We start from the raw sequence: 20,102 nt of genomic DNA, 5'->3' as shown, positions 1-20,102 counted from the left end.
ACTTATACTTAGTGCATAATATAGCGTAAGTACATATATTATATATATATAAGCTATATTCGATACGGTATTACCTAATACACTTATACTTAGTGCATAATATAGCGTAAGTACATATATTATATATATATGAGCTATATTCGATACGGTATTACCTAATACACTTATACTTAGTGCATAATATAGCGTAAGTACATATATTATATATATATAAGCTATATTCGACACAGTATTACCTAATACACTTATACTTAGTGCATAGTATATAGCGTAAGTACATATATTATATATATATATATAAGTTGTATTCGATACAATATTACCTAATACACTTATACTTAGTGCATAGTATATAGCGTAAGTACATATATTATATATATATGAGCTATATTCGATACGGTATTACCTAATACACTTATACTTAGTGCATAATATAGCGTAAGTACATATATTATATATATATAAGCTATATTCGACACAGTATTACCTAATACACTTATACTTAGTGCATAATATAGCGTAAGTACATATATTATATATATATGAGCTATATTCGATACGGTATTACCTAATACACTTATACTTAGTGCATAATATAGCGTAAGTACATATATTATATATATGAGCTATATTCGATACGGTATTACCTAATACACTTATACTTGTATAATATAACATAAGTACATATATTATACATATATATATATATAAAAGCTATATTCGACACAGTATTACCTAATACACTTATACTTAGTGCATAATATAGCGTAAGTACATATATTATATATATATATATAAGTTGTATTCGATACAATATTACCTAATACACTTATACTTAGTGCATAGTATATAGCGTAAGTACATATATTATATATATATAAGCTATATTCGATACGGTATTACCTAATACACTTATACTTAGTGCATAATATAGCATAAGTACATATATTATATATATATGAGCTATATTCGATACGGTATTACCTAATACACTTATACTTAGTGCATAATATAGCGTAAGTACATATATTATATATATATATGAGCTATATTCGATACGGTATTACCTAATACACTTATACTTAGTGCATAATATAGCGTAAGTACATATATTATATATATTAAGCTATATTCGATACGGTATTACCTAATACACTTATACTTAGTGCATAATATAGCGTAAGTACATATATTATATATATATAAGCTATATTCGACACAGTATTACCTAATACACTTATACTTAGTGCATAGTATATAGCGTAAGTACATATATTATATATATATATATAAGCTGTATTCGATATAGTATTACCTAATACACTTATACTTAGTACATAGTATAGCGTAAGTACATATATTATATATATATATAAGCTGTATTCGATACGATATTACCTAATACACTTATACTTAGTGCATAGTATAGCGTAAGTATTTTTAATTTTGACCATATAGAGACCAACTTTGGTCGCTAACTGCAAATGAATTTAATTTAGCGACCAAAGTTGGTCACTAACTGTACATGAATTTAATTTAGCGACCAAATTTGGTCACTAAATTTTAATCAGATTTATTTATATTTTATATAATATTCAAAATTAATAATAAAAATTATTAAATGTTAGAACTGGGTCTCACCTTGGCGACCAACGTTGGTCTCTATTTCATTAAGTTGGTCGCTAAATTTTGAATTATATTTATTTATATTTTATAATTTATTTTAAATAAATATATATTTATTAAAATATTATAACTGGGTCCCATGTTAGCGACCAATGTTGGTCGCTATCAACTTATCCTTCAGTTAGCGACCAACTTTGGTCGCAAGTTTTAAATTATATATATATTTATATTTTATAAGTTTTATAAAATAATAATAAAATTATTAAAAAAAATTATGTAGGTCCCACTTTAGCGACCAACATTGGTCACTAATCTCAGTATATTTTTGACCAAGCAAGTCTGACCAGTCCAGTCAACAGTTTGACTAAATTTGCGGCCAAATAGCGACCAACTTTGGTCGCTAAAGTATTTCAAATATTTTTTTTATTATTTTCGGCAGTTTAGCGACCAACTTTGGTCGCTTTTCTTGACAGACCAAATTTGGTCGCTAATCTTTGGTCGCTTTTTACAGGAATTCTAGTAGTGTTTGGAGCGCAGGTGCGGCTCCGCTCCTGCGTGAACCCGATCGCTTCTGCGAAGGCCTGCACGCAAGTGCGAATGCCACTTTTGCGGTCCAGCGATCGCACCTACGAAGAAGCTCGCTTCTGCGTCCCTATTCACGTTTCTGCGGTGTCGCTGGCGCGGCTGTAATTCCGCATATGCGGATCCAGGCCTGACTATCAAAGTTTGCAAATGCGTATGCGCATGTGCGCTTCCTTGTCCGCAAATGCGAAACTCCTAGGCAGAATTATATAAGTCGAGGGTTTGGTCATTTTCTTCATATTTTGAGTTTTAGACCTCGATTTTGGGAGCTTCTTTGTCGGGTTTTCAAGTAAATCGATTGGGTAAGTGTTCTTCACCTAGAATTTATCATATTCCATGATTTCACCTTAATTTTTATCATTTAACTTGTGTTTTGAGTTAAGGGAAATGGAGGTTTTTGAAGAAAATTCTCAAAATGAAAAAAATCATGATTTGTGAGACGAATTAGTATCGGAAATTGATAATTTTAGTATGGTTGAACTCGTATTGGAATGGGTGTTCGGGTGTAAAATTTGTCGGGTTCAGAGGTTCGGGACGGGAGTTCGACTTTCGGGCCGATTTTTAGATTTTGTTAAACATTGAGACTTTATGATCTCGAATAGTTTCTTATGAGTTTTATTTGTGCTTTGAAGTTATTTTGGTTAGATTTGAGCCGCCCGGAGGTCTTTTCACCCGAGAAGTTCATTTTAGAGTATCAGTTTGTGTTCTTTGAGGTAAGTATCTTGCCTAACCTTGTGTGGAGGATTTTCCCTTAGGATTTGAGTCTTCTATGTTGATTTTAGTCCGTGTACGCGGGGTGACAAGTGCGTGCTCGGACTTATTCGTGGAAAGTTGGCCTTTTAGGGTTCTTAGGTCCTTGTATTCACTAAGTATGAAGTTGTTCTTGATATGATTGAGTTTCCTATTTACTAGTTTCACCTCTACATGCATTAATTGAAATTAATTGCTTTGTGATTCACTCTTAATGCCTATTTGACTCTTATTTGACTTAATTGAAGATTTTTACCTCTCCTATTGTCATGTTATCTTTTCATAACTGCTTGTCTTTATTGGAAATACTATTTTCTCTACTGTAATTGTTTAGTCTTAATGGAGGTTATGATTATCTTTTCGCTGCTCATCCTTAATTGAATTTGTTGTATATTCTTCGTAATTTCCCAACCTTAAAAGAAGTTTAGATATCCTATATTTAGTTGACATGTCCTTATTTCAAATTATTGATTCGTGTTAGCTTTCTTATTGTTGAACTACATATTGTGGGATCGTTGTTACATATTATTTTTTTTCCCTCGTTGAGTTGTTCTTATTACGCCTAGTATTCTCTATTGTGGTTATTCCCTCGTGAGCTAGTTTTGCCGTCTCTTTGTGATCGAAAGTTCTTGAGTTGATTTACTTGCCGTATTCTTGTATTTATTGTTATTGTTGCTGTCATACTTGTTTTGTGATGCACGAGGTTTCTGTCGTGCAGTTGTTATTGTGATGCACGAGTTTGCCGTGCGGCTGTTGCTATTGGGATGCACGAGGTTTCTGCCGTGCGAGTGCTATTGGGTTTCTTGAGGTTTCTGCCGTGCTATTGTCACTGTTGATATTTTTACATACGACGTGACAAGGCGGGACATATATATATATATGTGTGGTGGGGGGGGGGGGGAGGGGTTGCGCATGTGGCGAGTCAAGGTGGGAATATTATTTTGCACGCGTGGCGAGACAAGGCGAGCATTACTTTACTATTGCACACGTGGCGAGACAAGGTGGACTACGTCAGGGATTGATTTGTAATAGCTTGGGGGCATTCTTGTTGTTGATATTTGTGTAGTGGTACACTTATCTGTGTGAGCTTTATCTTGTGAAAGTTTTGAGAAAATATGCTACGTGTTGTCCGTTCTTTTTCTTATGCTTACTAGCTGGTATGAATTATGTTAGGACACTTGCACAAGCATACACGTAATTAAACACTCTTATCGAATAATACGTCTTCATGATATTGTTGAGTATAGATGCACACCCTTGTTTACTTGCCTTCTATGTGAGAATGACTCTAATTGGCACGTGAGTCATCATTGTGGTTATGAGGTGTGATGAGTCACATGATGCCACGTGTTGGGGTTCGGGTATTGAGACCCGTGAGTTGCGATTTGTCCGAGGTTCGGTACCTCGTGGAGTTTGTTGACTAAAACCTGATGTGAAAGTGGTCGTAGTTGCTGAGTTATTGCTTGTCCTTGATGTATCTGTGATTTCGGATTTAGGTTGTGTTTCCATTCACTCTTCTGTGTCAATATCATGGTGTTTCGCTGATACTTGTTCTTTCCTTTCTTATTGAAATTGATGTATAGTTAGCCATATCGCATAGTCGTTATGTAGATATCATACTCTGTTGTTCCTATACTTATACTTGTTCAGGTTATTAGACTAGTAGGTGTCTTGACTGTTCCTCGTCACTACTCCACTGAGGTTAGTCTTGATACTTACTGGGCAACCGCTGTGGTGTTCTCATGCTACGCTTCTCCACATTTTTGTGCAGATCCAGGTATTTGATCGTTAGTAGTTGTGTGGATCGTCGTTGTTGTGACTCAAGGTAAACATGCTGCTGCGTTCGCATGCTACATAGTCATCTTCTTATTTTGTATTTACATTGTTCGCTCTTGTTTCGAGACAGTTGTATTTTTGAGGGTTTTTAGCAAACTCTGTAGAGCTTATGACTTGTACTACCGGTTTTGGGGTTGTAAAGTTTAAAGAGATTTCTATTTCAAATTGTTAGATGTTATTTAAATATTGTTGTTATTTATTTAATGTTAGGCTTACGTAGTCCCTAAGACTAGGTGTCATCACAATACCCAATGAAGAGGAAATTGGGTAGTGACAAACTGTGTATAATATTATCAAGAATATTTTTGAACTTTTTAATTTTAACATATCATATTGTTCTGAAAATTGACTGTCATCGGGTGAAATAGGAGGATAGAAATTTGGAATTTAAAATACCACTAATAAAAGAATGATATTTCTCTAACAACTTGTTTGGTTGGTTGTTACACGCCGTTTCATAATGTATCGTATTGTATTGTATTATAATGTATTGTTTGATTAATACAATGTTTGAATAGATTGTATCGTTTGCCATTGTTTCATGATATCATGCACCAGCAATATGAAGAATAAATTTGTAATATTATAAAGAAAAAAAATAATACGGGGTAAATTTACTATATAAAAAGTAGGGTAAATGATAAAATAAAATAATTTAATAGTAGTGAAGGGTGAGATGAGAGAAAAAGACAAGATAATGACGCAACTACACCAAATCGGTTGTTACATAAAGTGGCACATTTCGTCGTTACGTAACGACGGATTAAACGATACAATACAATAAAATTTAAGTAACAATCAAAATAAATATTGTATTTAAAGTAACAATACGATACAATATAATAAGTAACGATCATCCAACAAGCTGTAACTAAGTTAAAAAGTAAAGCGTGACAAATAAATTAAAATCGAGGGAATAAATAATATCTGGACACGTGAGATGGTCTATACGATCTGAGCACTTCAACTATATCAAAGAGAAATTGTCAAATCTTTTTATCTTGATTACTTTTAAGGATATGATATTTAAGTCTAAAAAATATTCTAAATAACAATCTGAGACCTAAGTTAGTACTTACAATTTTATGTACTGTACATGTCATTTGGTCTCATTGGTGTACGTACGACCTGTATTATCAACACCAATTGGTAGTGGGATCAGGAGGAGCGTAAAAGGCCAAGTTGGCCACAAAAAGATAAAATTTTGATGTTTCTCGACTCAAAATTTAGAAAAACAACATGATATCCTGATGGGAGAACAGTAATTTTGATGGGAGCTTTATATAGTGAATATAAATTATAATCCCAAAAGGAAGTTTGATGTACATAACAAAAAGATGTAGGGGTGTATATGAATAATATGAAGTTAGAAGAATCTTAATTTAAAAAAGTCTATCTCAAGAAACACCTTTTCTTATTGTACTAGGAAAAGCATATGTCCTTCATCATTCATTGATCAAAAGAAAAAGCTACCTCTAAAAGAAAAGTAGCTAGCTGGTTTAAGTGGACGAAAAAACCCTTAGCCCTCTCAACCCCAATCAAAAGCAAATAAAACAAACTTAAAATTTATATGAGAGATACTTTAAATATGGTACTATTACTTTTTCTGTTGTTGTAACACCTTTTTTTATTAATCTATTAAAAAATGACACTTTTTTAATAGTTAAAAATAATTAAATTTCTCATTTACTTCTAAAATTATTTTTTTATAGTCACAAAAATATCATTAAAATTTTTATCACGAATTTCAAAAAATCAGAGTATTTATTTCTTAAATTATCCGCTAAAACAAAGATCGTTATATAAATTGAAAAATAAGGAAACAAAATTTTCATATTTATAAACACATAGTACCTTAAAGTTTTAGTGTTAAATTACTTTGCTTAATATCATTAGTAGTACTATTTTACAACTGGTGGAGCAAATGAGATAGATAAAAGATTGAAATGAAAAAGAAAAAGAAAAAGGAGGAAAAGATACAAAAGAGCATGAAAAAGAAAATAAGAAAAGAAAAGAAGAGGTTGAACCTTGGTTAAAAGGACATTTACTCTTGCCCCTTTTCTTCACTCAAAGCTGTGGCTCAGTCCCCTTCTGTTCTCTGCTTAAACAAGAGAGAGAGAACATTTTCTTTTACTAGCCATGGAAATAGGTCGGAGCTCAAGAAGATACAAATGGGTTACATCATTTCTTGTTATACTAGCTTGCTCAGCTGCTGGACAAGTTGAAGATGGTACGCCCTTCTTCTTCTCTTTCTATTTTGTTCTTTCAAGTTAAACCAAATTAAACTGCATTCTTTTATTTATAAATTAATTTCATACTTGATGGGATTATATACCTGCTTCGTATGAGATCTGATAATGAATTCCTTTTGTCTTCATTTTCAGCTTCAATGTATGTTAATTTACCATTTGGGGACTCAAATTTTAACATTGGTAGAAACATTTAATTGTTAAGCAATATATTTGCTTTAATTTTGTTACCTCCGTCTCAAACAAGATTAATTTCCTCCAATTTCGGAGCAGCATTTCAATATATTTATATCACATGAAAATATTATTAACTACAACAGATTTTTTATCATATAAAAATATCAATTACTTAGAGTTATTAATGGCACTATTATTAGCATTAATAAGTAATCATGTTGTTGATGTTGATGATCATGAGGTGTTATTGCTACACCCTGTAAGAATCATGACAATGCAGAGGTTATGGTCCTCACTCTACACAATTAGACTGCTACTTCTTTTTTGATTTGCATTTTATGAAATATTATAAGTTCTTTTTAATTTCTATATTTCGTACACCGTCATTAGGAGAGTTGGGGGAGGGGTTTTATGTTGGAAGAGGAGGCGAGCTATAGAGCGTGTTTATTTTGGCTTATTTTTAAGTGCTTATTTAAACACTTATTTAAACACTTTTTTAGTTTGTGTGGTGTTTGGCAATACTAAAAAGTACTTAAAATCACTTACTTTCAGGCATGAAAAAGTACAAAAATAAGCCAAAAGCCAAAATTTGTGTATTACCAACTTATTGTTTTTGACTTTTAGCGTAAAAGCTACTTTTTATAAGCCAATCCAAACACCCTCATAGTCTTGTCTCGTGACTAATTTCAATAATTACCATTGGTTACATTTTAAAGCCTACAAAGGTACTACCCATGGGACTTATTTGTAAATGTTCCTTCATATGTGACCATATTGGGCTAAGTCATTCGACTCATTCACATCCAGATCATGAATGTGAAAGAGGCGTGCCGTGTGAAGTGAATGTTCCTTCATATCGTACATTATTTTGTGGTACGACTTTGAAATGGGCTCAACAATAGTAAATACATTTTCTTTATATGGGTGAAGGCTCATTCCCTCTGTTTTTGCACACAATATAATTTTATGTATATTTAAGTGTTCAGATAATAGACACTAAGCTTAGTTTAATTCCAAAAATTAGCTTATGAAGCTTAAGATTCTATAAAGGAGACAATATTGAAACAATACGACTAAGTGGGCGTTTGGATATAAGCATTGTAAAATTTAAAAAAGGTGAAAAAAATTTCAAGTGAAAATAGTATTTGAAAATTAGTGTTGTGTTTAGACATGAATATAATTTTGGATTGTTTTTGAAGTTTTGTGATTGATTTGAGTGAAAATTTTGAAAAACAATTTTTGGGAGTTTTTCAAATTTTTGAAAAATTCCAAAATTCATGTTCGCCAAAATTTTATGGCCAAATATTGATTTAAAAAAAAACGAAAAAATTCTTATGTCCAAACGGGTTCTAAATCTCAACTACAATGAGTTGATATTGCCTAAGTGAAAATATATTTTAGTTATATATCTTGAGTAAAAAATTTATTATGGAAATTCTGTGTTATCTTCTCTCAGTGCCTGAAAGTAAAGAAAAACAAAAACAACCCCATAATATTTACTTACTTACTCCGTTTCAATTTATGTGAATTTGTTTGACTGAGCATGGAATTTAAAAAAATAAGATTTCTAAAATTTATGGTCCTTAGCAAGTCAAAAAGGGTATAGTTTGTGTGTTATAAAATCTTCTCAAATTTAAACTAAATTATTTCCAAATTTAGAAAGAGTTCGTACTTTTTTAACGGACCAAAGGAAATATGTTGATTATTAAATTACCAACCCAACCTGGGTTTTGCAGGTCCGTTAGTTAACGGTGATTTTGAGACACCTCCATCAGGCGGTTTCTCTTCCGGCGATGGATTCTCTGATGGCCCTCTCGTACTCCCCAGCTGGAAAACAAACGGCACAGTGGAGCTAGTGGAATCAGGGCAAAAACAGGGTGGGATGATCCTCATCGTACCACAAGGTAAACACGCAGTTCGGCTCGGAAACGACGCCGAGATAAGCCAAGAGCTCAAAGTGGAGAAAGGCTCCATTTATTCAGTCACGTTCAGCGCGGCTCGCACCTGCGCCCAGCTAGAGTCACTGAACGTGTCGGTGCCTCCGGCATCACAGAGCATCGATCTTCAGACTCTGTATAATGTCCAGGGTTGGGATTCCTACGCGTGGGCCTTTCAAGCTGAGGAAGATGACGCGCGTGTCGTTTTCACAAATCCTGGCATGGAAGATGACCCTACTTGTGGGCCCATTATTGATGATATTGCTATCAAGAAGCTTTTCACTCCAGATAAGTCCAAAGGTAAGGTCACTTCTGTTTCTTATTTGGGCCCATTTCCAGCTGCTTATCACCACGATTTGGTCAAAGATTTGATTCTAATTGAAATATCTATGTGTTGGAGAAAAAATAAGAATGATAAAAAGGAAAAAACAAAATAAGGTTTGGCATAGAAGTACTGCAAATTTCAAAATTAGTTTTGATGTTTTCATAACTTCTCATATTAGAGAGAATTTGAAAAAAATTCAGATGATCAACATGAAGCCGAGAAAAGAGGTGTATTCATTCACCTTCTAGCTAGTTTGTCGATGACTTTAATGCATTTCTCACATGGCTTGTACATGAAACTCGTGATGGATGCATGAACAAAGACATTCTTTTGATGAAGAAAAAAACATGAAGCAGAATCCAACATGTAAATAACTACAAATGTTGCTAACTTGTTCCTTATGTTGGCTATTGGAACAGATAATGCAGTACTTAATGGCGATTTTGAAGAAGGTCCATGGATGTTCAGGAATGCTTCCCTCGGCGTTTTGCTTCCAACTAACCTTGACGAGGAAACATCGTCGCTACCTGGTTGGATAGTTGAATCAAATAGAGCAGTTCGGTACATTGATAATTATCACTTTACAGTTCCAGAAGGGAAAAGAGCTATAGAATTGCTTTCAGGAAAAGAAGGCATTATATCCCAGATGGTTGAAACCAAGCCCAACAAGCCATACAGATTGACATTTTTGTTGGGCCATGCAGGGGACTCATGCAAGCAGCCACTGGCTGTTATGGCATTCGCCGGTGATCAGGCCCAAAACATTCATTACACTCCCAATTCCAATTCTTCATTTCAGATTGCTAACCTGAATTTTACGGCTAAGGCGGACAGAACACGTGTCGCGTTCTATAGTATCTATTACAATACAAGAAGTGATGATATGAGCTCTCTTTGTGGACCTGTTGTGGATGATGTGAGGGTTGAAGTATCAGGGTCTAGCACAGTCAGGGTTTTGGGGTTCGGGTTTATGTTGTGGCTGTTAGTCTTAGTATTGGTTTAAATTGAATAGTAGCTTTCTGTTTTACTCTACATATATGGGATCCAATGTTGTACTACAGCAGGGAGGTTCAGATCGGACACCACCCGCGGCAAAAAAAGAAGTTTGCTGTATTAAATAGCATGTAACTGTATGTCTTCTCAAGTCCAATGTAGTATGTCTTGGTAATTTTGCAATCAAAATTTGAAAGTGCTTCCAGTTTATTAAGGTCAGTAATCTTGGGCTCCTTTATTCTCCTGTGGCGCTATGATAGATAATAGTACAACTACATTTCTATTTGTCACCTTGGCTCTGTTTGCAGATTTCAAAATATTTCATCTATAATTAATCACTTAATAAGAATAGTATTAATCTTCAAAGATCAAAGCTAATTTGTTACTCCTTTTGAGTAATAAAAGTAAGTCAATTCAATTTCAGTCAAGGACATATGTAATTTCTATTGAGTACTACTTAACAGAAATTTGATCATCTCTGCCGAATAGACACCTTCACGAATGCATCTCTGAATGCGTCTCTGCACCTGTTGAAACACCAACTCATTGGCTATAAATTCAAAGGTTTTGTCATTTGAACAAAGGAGTGAACGTGAATGGAATAGGGTGCTAAAGAACATGTGTCAAGATCATGAGCAAGATTTGGACCATTGTTCCAAGATCTTGGGTTTGAGCTATAAAGACTTGCCCACATCATTAAAACCTTGCTTCCTCTACTCTGCACTTTTCCCGGAGGACTATGAAATTCTTGTATTCGATTTGATTAAAATGAGGGTAGCTGAGAAATTCATAAGCCGAAGAGGAGAACTGCATTTGGAAGATGGAACAACTCCGACATCTCCAAAGAGGTGCCCTGTCTTTGTTTGTTCGATTCTCAGTTAATTATTGGGGTTTTGAAGAATCTAATATAGTAACAAGGCACTACCCCGTTGAAGTCAATCTCGCCAACATCCAAACTTTGGAGACAATGGATATATGCTACTGGAACCCCAAGTGGTTATGCAAGGTTGGTGCCAAACTATGAGTACGTCAAGGTTTCATTAATTATTTTTAAACTCACCTTTAAACCGCCGTTTTGATTCTTCGCACACGTTAGGAGTGACATTGTTCAATAACTACCTAAATATATATATATCTTTTTTCAAGCAATACACACTAAATAGGTACAGTCAATTGAGGGTCATTCAATCAACAACAATAACAAGATAGTTAAATAAGTTGAGAAAATCCAATGGCAAATTTATATTAAAAACAACAAAAAATCATCCTCCAAGATGTTTAATCAAACCCTAGATAAAAAAAGTTTAGTTACTCATAATTGTTTGTGTAACTACATTATTAGAATTCATCACCAATAATAGTAAAAGGAAGAAGAAAGATAAAAACTCGTTTTCGAATCTTCCGCCTTGCTCGTTGCTTGTTCTTGCCTTTAAAGATGTTGTGTAACCCTTAAAAAGTTGTTCTTTTATGTATTAATATTCCATAGCGTTTGTATGGGGCGGATTAGTCATTCCAAACTCGGATAGGAAAGTTGGAATTCGCGTCTACGCTCACGCGTCGCGCTCTCATAGACGTGGACTCAGCTTTTGAAATTCTTCCATTTCGCAAGTGATCCGTGCATTTGCTTCACTTCGCTGTTTTGTGAATGCACTTGTCTCCTTTTTCGCGTTTGTTTTCGTGCCATGCGCCAGAATAGACAAGCTCCCAATTCTTCCATCTTTTTCTTTTTGCAACAAACTAACGTATTTTGATCCCTTATCTCATCCGAACTCACTCATGCACACAGGAAACACGTAAGGAGTATATTTCATTTAAAAAACCATGTAATCTCCCATAATTCTTACATAACTAATTCCTTCATAATTAAACCATGCATAACTAAACCCTGCATAGCTAAACGTGCTATTTGTACATCATACCCCTTTACAATTTATAATTTAAGAAAATGATCTTTTTAGATCTCTTACGTGTAAAACACATATCTCTTACGTATAAAAGTAAACCTCTCGTGTGAAAAAAAAAAGAAGAGGTAGAGTCATAAAACTAAAAGCAAATTTGTAAAGAGCCACAAAACCAATTGATCTGCATAACTAATTCTTACATAACTAAATTCTGTATAATTGATTCCTACATAACTAATCTCTATATTATTAATACATGCATAATTCTAACCAGCAACCAAATGTCCATATGGACACTTTTTAAAGTTGAACGTTTGATATTCACAATGGCATGTAGCAGAAGCAAAATTGAAATATTTATAGTAAGGGTAACATTGTTTACTTTTATTAAATGTAGTACGTAATACAATTTTGAAGTGATAAATTCTCTTCTTCTAGGAGTTTGAAAGAATCACCACGATGCTTCCCAATGCCTCGAGAGAGATTACGCTCCTTGTAGAGGTGACAATTTGGATGTTTGGGTTGAAAACAAGTCACGACAACCTAAGCTACGGTTTTGTACTCTTAGCTTAAATGGACTAGAAATGCTCATTAAATCCTTCTAACCACTTCTTACAAAGATCACTTCCTCAACTACATTATGCACACTAGTCAATTTCTAAATTATGACCTACTGTTGCATTAATCAGTACTCCATCCGTTTACTTTACTTATCCACTATACTAAAAATATATTTTTACTTTTATTTGTCTACTATATTAAATATAGAGAAAGACAATTTCTTTTTTTCCTGTTTTAAGCTTGTCATTAATTGTTCATTTTCAAAATTATTTTCCTGTTTTACCATTTTCTTTTATAAAATAAATTCTAATACATGGGGTTATTTTTGTTATTGTAACCGCTAATTTTATTTTTATCTCCGCATAAAATAATATATAAATTCTTTGTACCAAACATTACATTGCCAATGTTTGTTTTTATGCAACGCAAATATCGTAATTACCTTCTAATTGCAGCCGGACGATTCACTAAGAAATCACTTTCTCAAGTCTAAACTACATTAGGCATAGATCTACTGTGCATTAGTTCATTAGTAAAGATACATTATCTAGTTGTAATTTTTGCATTTCTAATAAATAAGTTAAAATAATTATTACAAAACATAAAAACTCGAAATCAGGAAGGTAAGCAAATATTTTAAATCATAAAAATGATTAACGTGTTACAACTATTTGAAAGCTGAACTAAATTGACTAAAAAATGGACTAAATGATTCACATTGAGTAACCAAAGTAAGAAAGTAAAAAAAAAAAAAAAAGAGTCAAAAAAAAAAAAAGGAAAAAAAAGTCCTTTCGTCTCAATTCATCTTTCCTATATATACTTGCCGATTAGCTGGGCGTTCTTTCGAGAGATTCAGGAGAAGAAGAATAACAAGGAAACTAAGGGCGGAGAAGAAGAAGAAGAATAATGGATTTTCTCCTTTGACCTTTCAGTTTTCCAAATAACTTCTCTCCTCTCTCTCCTCGTAACAAAAATGGAAGCAGACGGTGAAGGAGTAATCCCAGTACCTTCACACTCCCACAGCGTTTCATCTCCACCGCATGATGATGATCATCCTGATTTTTCACCTGTTGGATCGCCTGAGTCTCACTTCATTGACGATCTTTCTCAGCCGTCTGATCAACACCCTGCCCAAGTCACCGCCACTCTCCTCACCGATGATCTTCGTAACAAGATCGTCAAGCAGGTTTCTTTTTTTTCTTACGGGTTCTTGCTTTCTTGGTGGTTTTTTTAATGTACTGGTTTTTTTTTTTTGGGTGATTTATTGAGTTTTAGGGTTAATTAAGCTAAAAGGTCCAGACCTGGAGTGAAGTTTAGTCAGTTAGATTGATGATTTGCAATTGGATGGACAATATGCTTTTGAAGTTTGAATCTTTCCCTAAATGTAGATATGTTGGCAGCGAAATTATTCAATTGGATTGATGTGGTTGGTCGGTATGTGTTTTAATATGATTCTTGTAGTTCTTGAGAGTTGAAGTCTTTTGATAAGTTAGGGTTTTTGAATTAGCTGATTAATATTTAAAAGTTAGAAATATTTGCTACGTCGGATAGAAACTGTGGAGTTATAGATTGGGAATTGCTTCATCTAATCTGAGACTTTCGCATTTGATTTTGATAATAAAAATTTGATTCCAAGTATAGTTCTTTATCGTTAGATGTCCCTATCAAGATCACATATGGTTCTTGATATATGAACAGAACTTGAGAAAAGTTTGAAATTTCTAAGTTGTTTGAATATTATAGTTTTGTAAGCTATTCATTTCTCGTAGTTCTGTAGCATATTACTGAAACTTACAAATGAGCTAAGTATATGATAATGCTTGGAGTGGAACTTATAATTTTCTTGTGCAACTGTAAACCCCGGAAAAGAGCCTACAAACAAAGTGGTAAATTGTGCACAATCTTGAATTGTCTGTACTGTAAACTGATATTTCTATGACTCTTTGGTGAATTTTCTGGACTTCTGTATGATTTCTGTAAAAGATCTTCTGCATCTATCAGAATGGATAGCAAATGCATGATTTCACTGTCTTGCAGAAACCTTTCTTAGCAAATGCATTTGTTTTCTCAGATACATACTTTTGTATTCCCATATGAGCATTTGGCTGTGCAAAACCTTCAGATATTAGAGTTTAGCAATAACTCTAGCCGTTTACTATTCCTTGGTGGCTATAGCTTTGCTGCCTGTCTTAGTGGCTAAATTAGTAGTATTAAAAAGCATATAATTTCTACTACATGGTTGTTTTTATTATAAAAGCATGAACGAAGAAAGCATGTCCCTGAAATTTTCTGTGTGTTGCAGGTTGAGTATTACTTCAGCGATGAAAATTTGCCTACGGACAAGTTTCTGTTGAAATATGTGACGAGAGACAAGGAAGGTTTTGGTAAGTATTGGAGCGTATTTATTTATTTATGATGAGGAAGGATCTCATACTGCCTTCATGTTGCTTTCCTACCCCCTCTCTATGTTCACCCATTCCTGAAACTGTTTTGGGGTCTGTATGTTTTATATCCTCTAGTTTCTCTCCTATACCACTGCACTCCACTGCCTTCTTATATCTTAAAATCTCAACTGAATGGCTGTATCTTGCAGTCCCTGTGAAAGTAATTGCTTCTTTTAGAAAAGTCAAGAAGCTCATGAAGGACACAGCAATAATAGCAGCTGCACTTAAGGAATCTTCTCTTCTTGTAAGTCTAACTGCTTCTCATGGACTATGAAGAATGTTGCTTTGTCCTCCTTTTAGTACCTTTTGTCTTTCTACAAATATTCCTAGGTTATTAACGTCTTTCATTCTCTTTGCTCTTTTTTTCTTATTCTGGAGGTTGTAAGTTCTGATGGGAGAAAGGTGAAGCGACTTCATCCTCTTCCATTAAGTGAGATTATAGATCCCAAGGTATTGCTCTACTTTTACAGCAACTCGATAAGTATCATCTAGACTGTAGTTGGCAACGAAGTTATCCTTCTATTTACCATGTTCTAGGTTTGTACCGTATTGGTGGAAAATTTACCCGAGGATCATTCCGTGGATAACCTTCGGCGCATATTTGGACAGGCTGGGAAGTATGTTTCTTTTCCCTTTCTTACTCTATTTTCTTTTTGATTGTTATTATTTTCTTAAAAGCAATGGTCTTAAGAAATTTGGACTTCCAGTGTAAAGCATATTACTGTACGTGATCCACACACTGAAAGAGATTCGCGAAAATGCACAACTGCAGAGAAGCTACTCAGTGGTAAGGTATGCAATTACAAATTCTACATCAGAGCATCTGAAAATTTCTAAGACCTGACTGGTCTGAAGCATGGGGTGGGTCTCAAAAGATTTGACATCTATAGCTTCATGTTGAGTGATGAAATGCTTACATTTGGAATTTCAGTTTTCCCTCCTGTTCATGAGAAATGTCATTGCTTTCGAGGTTCCAATTTGCTAAGCTGCTTATGTTTGCATCTAACTCATTGAAGGATATATGAGAAGTTTTTGAAGTGGGCCGCAGCTTCTTTCTTCACACATGCTTTGGACATTTATTGATTCCTTTTTCTTGTTCTCATTGTAGTTGCATGCTCTTGTGGAATATAACACTGTGGAAGCTGCTGAAAAAGCTGTGAGTGTGATGAAAGGTTCTTATTTCTAGTTCATTTTGGCATTGGCATTTCAAAAAAGCTGATGATGTTCATTTTGGTGGTGGCTGTTTCAGGTGGCCATTTTGAATGATGAACACGATTGGAGATTTGGCTTGCGAGTCAAGCTTCTCAAGAAAACAGTAATCAATCTGTCACCTTGTTTTCTTTTCCCTATACACTGGCTAATGTCGTCATTGATGTATGCAGTAACATATTATGTTAATCTTTTCAGAACAAGCCTGGCCAAAATAAGAAAGGATGGAGAGATCCAGATTCTGATAGGAATAATAATATCCAAGCATCTGGTCAGGCAGTTAATGAAGAATACCATTCAAGTGAGCATCGTGTTCTTCAGAACAAGCCTGGCCAAAGTAAGAAAGGCAGGAGCGATCCAGATTCTGATAGGAATACCAATATCCAAGCATCTGATCTGGCAGTTAATGAGGAACACCATTCAAATGAGCATCATGTTGATTCACCAGACGAAGAGGTTAATCTTAATCTCGTTTGCAATCTTTAGATTTATGTCCAAATGTAGTTGCTTATTAGTAGTGTTTTGGAGTTGGTGTTTAGAAAACATGAGTAAAGGTGTGACGAGACAAAGGATGAACACCGCTCGATAATTGATAGGAGTATCTCTTATTTTTACTAAACATACTTTAAAAGTACGGGTATAATGGAAAAATAAAATAAGAAAAAAGTAGATGAAAAATGAGTGCTAAAAGTCAGGATGTTACAGTTGGAAATCAGTACAAGAATTAAGAATGTAGTTTAGAATATTCTTGATGATCATGTCAAAATGATTAGTAATCCCAATAATAAAAACTTACTTTGTTTCGTTAGCTTAAAACTCCTATTTAAAGAGCCTTCTTATAAGTTGTTTTGCCGTTAGCTGCCGAAAAGATTGTTCTCCTCCTCTTCTTCCACAGTATTAAAACCTCCTTTATGATGTAGCCACTTCTTTGATGATCGTTTGGTGGCACCATGTCTCTTTCCAGTGGCCATACTGATAACACTGCCTATCTTGGTACAAGTTGGCCATTCTTCGAATGAATTCTTTAGTACTTAACTTATTCTGGTTACTGATCTAGCACTTTTCTGGTTATTCTTCAGCTACCAATTTAACTTAGTAAGTGCTGTCTTGGAAACTTGCCATATCTCTTCTGTTTTGGAGACTTGCCATATCTCTTCTGTTTCGGGGACTTGCCATATCTCTTAAAAGATAACAAAAATATAAATTTATGCTGAAAATAGAGAGTGGGCAAGAGGAAAATATACTTGAAAAAAAGAGAGGAAATTAGGGATAAATAACACATGGCAGCGCATGGAAAAGTCCCCTGTTCTCATTTGGTTATATGTATCACATCACCACTCAGGTTGGCATTAGATACATTTTGAACAAACAGGGTAGTATTAGGTTGCCTGCAAATTTAAGTTTTAACTGATAATTCGAACTAGTTCATGGGAGGAATTTATGCATTCTTCCAAATGTGAAATTTCCTTCATACCAACACATCCGCCAAAGGTGTTTAAAGTGGATTATTCTTGAAAACCAAGTATGAAAGAATGGGAGAACAAAAAGGTTAGATGTGCAGGCTAGCTTGGTTGTGTAGGAAAAGGGAAAAAAGGAAAGGAGTAGCATAGTCACCTTCAAGCAAAAAGGTAAAACAATACCCTCTTTTTTGCTCCCTCTCTTTTCCCGATTATGTTATGCTTATCCACCAATCACTCTATTGCCAGTCCTGTTTCTTACGTTATGCCATTTGTCAAACCAACCTTTTACTCGATCCTGAACTGTCATCTTATGCTGTACACATGACAAATAAATTTGGCCAGCCTTGATCCAGGATTTAAAGTTTATGGGTTTGTACAATGACTTCAAGTTAATATACAATAATAACCGGGTTCACAGTCAAATATTTATAGATATTTAGTGGATTTTTAATGCATACACAAGGTCCGTGCAAAAGCTACTAGGTTCCGGTGCCTTCCACTCGGGATCCATCACTGGCCAGCTGCCATGCTCATTGATAGCTATAGTAAAACTCTGCAGTTTATGGTTTCTTGAGAATCAATAAAAGCAAAATTTCAGGAGTTGTGGAGTGCGTTTGTTTTCGATGTTTGTAGATCTATGTATATTCTTTCTGCATTGCAGGAGGGAGACCATCGATCAAAGGAGACCGTTGGAGAGCATGCACAAAAGGAGAAAAATGAGCATAGGGTGCAAACCAGAAATCGAGGCCGTGGAAGAAGAAACAAGCGTGGTCCAAACGGACATGGTAATTTAACGGAGGACACTACACTTATGTTCTCTCTTGCTTCTACTTATTTTCTTGATGTTGATCTTATTGTTGTTTAAACATCACCAGGCCATGGAACTACTTACAATCATGCAGTTGAACCATCAAAACCTCCTCCTGGCCCTAGAATGCCTGATGGAACCAGAGGGTTTGCTATGGGTCGAGGCCGACCTCTTTCTTCATCTCCAAGCTAATGGTGTTTTCTCAAATGTTTGTGGATTTTGTTGCTATGTTGTCGATGTGATGATACCGTTGAAAAATGCTTGGATTATGAATACTGTTGGTTGCACCTGGAGTTTGCAAATGAACTCACCGTGTTATTGAGGGTTCCTGGGGACAGAGGTATATAATCTTGTGTTTGTTTTATGTACCATTATGTTATTGAACACTGAATATCGTGGCAATTATGATGTCTTTGTTTTGTGCAGTAGATTTAAAGGTTTAGCCGATATGTTCTAAATTTGCATTATGATGCAATGATTTACTATATTATGTGCAATCCAATTTTCAGAATAACACCATACTCTAATCCCTTCGTGTGCAGGAGAAAGATCCCTACAAGAATCAATCTTTTTTATGAAACTTGGAGAGCATAACAAGTTATAAGGTTTACACTAGGAACATTTAAAATCTTGGTTGTAGAGAAACCTAGTGCAATTCTTGAACAATCAGACATACAAAAAAAAGCAATAAAATGTTATCCATAATTGAACTTCACTATAGTAAAGTATCTCAACTTACTTGTTTATCTGATGAGATATATTTTGTTATTACCGATCCATTAGTAATTAATATTAAGAAAAGCGACATATGGCGACCGAACGTTTATCACCTTGCCTTACCAACCTTATCTAAAAGTAAGATTGTCTAAAATGAGCTCTCTCCTTTATTAGCACTGGGAAAAGACAACTCACCTGACCTTTTCAACTTTTTGGCTTGAACATGACCATTTTGTGCATTATCAATCGTCCCCAGTCCCCAATCCCCATTTGTGAAAGTATTCTTAGACCTTGACTCATATCTAATAGAGAAAGAAAATAAGAATATTGGAAAATATTTTCCAATTTTCTTATGTTTGGTTGGATTAAATGTTTTGGAAAACATTTTCCTCGTGAACTCATTTTCCTTCAATTGGAGGAAAATGTTTTCCCTATCAAGAGAAGTGAAAATATTTTCCAAAATTCGTTTTCAACCTTCCTCATCCTATTCCCCATCCCCACCAACCCACCCCCCACACCCCAACCCT

The 20,102-nt window shown here is 34.5% G+C and overlaps 2 protein-coding genes across 2 annotated transcripts; both read left to right on the top strand.

The window, feature by feature from the left end:
* On the top strand, nt 6,819–10,694 carry LOC109208446. The gene is made up of 3 exons (XM_019371558.1): nt 6,819–7,024; nt 8,957–9,457; nt 9,902–10,694. Exons 1-3 carry the CDS (start codon nt 6,934–6,936, stop codon nt 10,483–10,485), a joined length of 1,176 nt encoding a protein of 391 aa, XP_019227103.1. The 5' UTR covers nt 6,819–6,933; the 3' UTR covers nt 10,486–10,694.
* LOC109208439 (la-related protein 6A) lies at nt 13,773–19,355 on the top strand. The gene is made up of 11 exons (XM_019371548.1): nt 13,773–14,123; nt 15,240–15,321; nt 15,531–15,625; nt 15,760–15,831; nt 15,919–15,998; nt 16,089–16,173; nt 16,490–16,537; nt 16,631–16,696; nt 16,789–17,046; nt 18,712–18,835; nt 18,926–19,355. Exons 1-11 carry the CDS (start codon nt 13,911–13,913, stop codon nt 19,048–19,050), a joined length of 1,248 nt encoding a protein of 415 aa, XP_019227093.1. The 5' UTR covers nt 13,773–13,910; the 3' UTR covers nt 19,051–19,355.

This window comes from Nicotiana attenuata, chromosome 2, assembly GCF_001879085.1.
Source record: "Nicotiana attenuata strain UT chromosome 2, NIATTr2, whole genome shotgun sequence".
Lineage (NCBI taxonomy): Eukaryota > Viridiplantae > Streptophyta > Magnoliopsida > Solanales > Solanaceae > Nicotiana > Nicotiana attenuata.
This window is presented reverse-complemented; position numbering and strand designations above follow the sequence as displayed.

Bases quoted from the DNA above. Each gene is read 5' to 3' on its own strand.
- LOC109208439 (XM_019371548.1), top strand. From the start codon at position 13,911: ATGGAAGCAGACGGTGAAGGAGTAATCCCAGTACCTTCACACTCCCAC. The intron at 14,124-15,239 runs GTTTCTTTTTTT...TGTGTGTTGCAG, and splicing joins GTAACAAGATCGTCAAGCAG to GTTGAGTATTACTTCAGCGA. The intron at 15,832-15,918 runs GTATTGCTCTAC...ACCATGTTCTAG, and splicing joins GTGAGATTATAGATCCCAAG to GTTTGTACCGTATTGGTGGA.
- LOC109208446 (XM_019371558.1), top strand. From the start codon at position 6,934: ATGGAAATAGGTCGGAGCTCAAGAAGATACAAATGGGTTACATCATTT. The intron at 7,025-8,956 runs GTACGCCCTTCT...TGGGTTTTGCAG, and splicing joins TGCTGGACAAGTTGAAGATG to GTCCGTTAGTTAACGGTGAT. The intron at 9,458-9,901 runs GTAAGGTCACTT...CTATTGGAACAG, and splicing joins CACTCCAGATAAGTCCAAAG to ATAATGCAGTACTTAATGGC.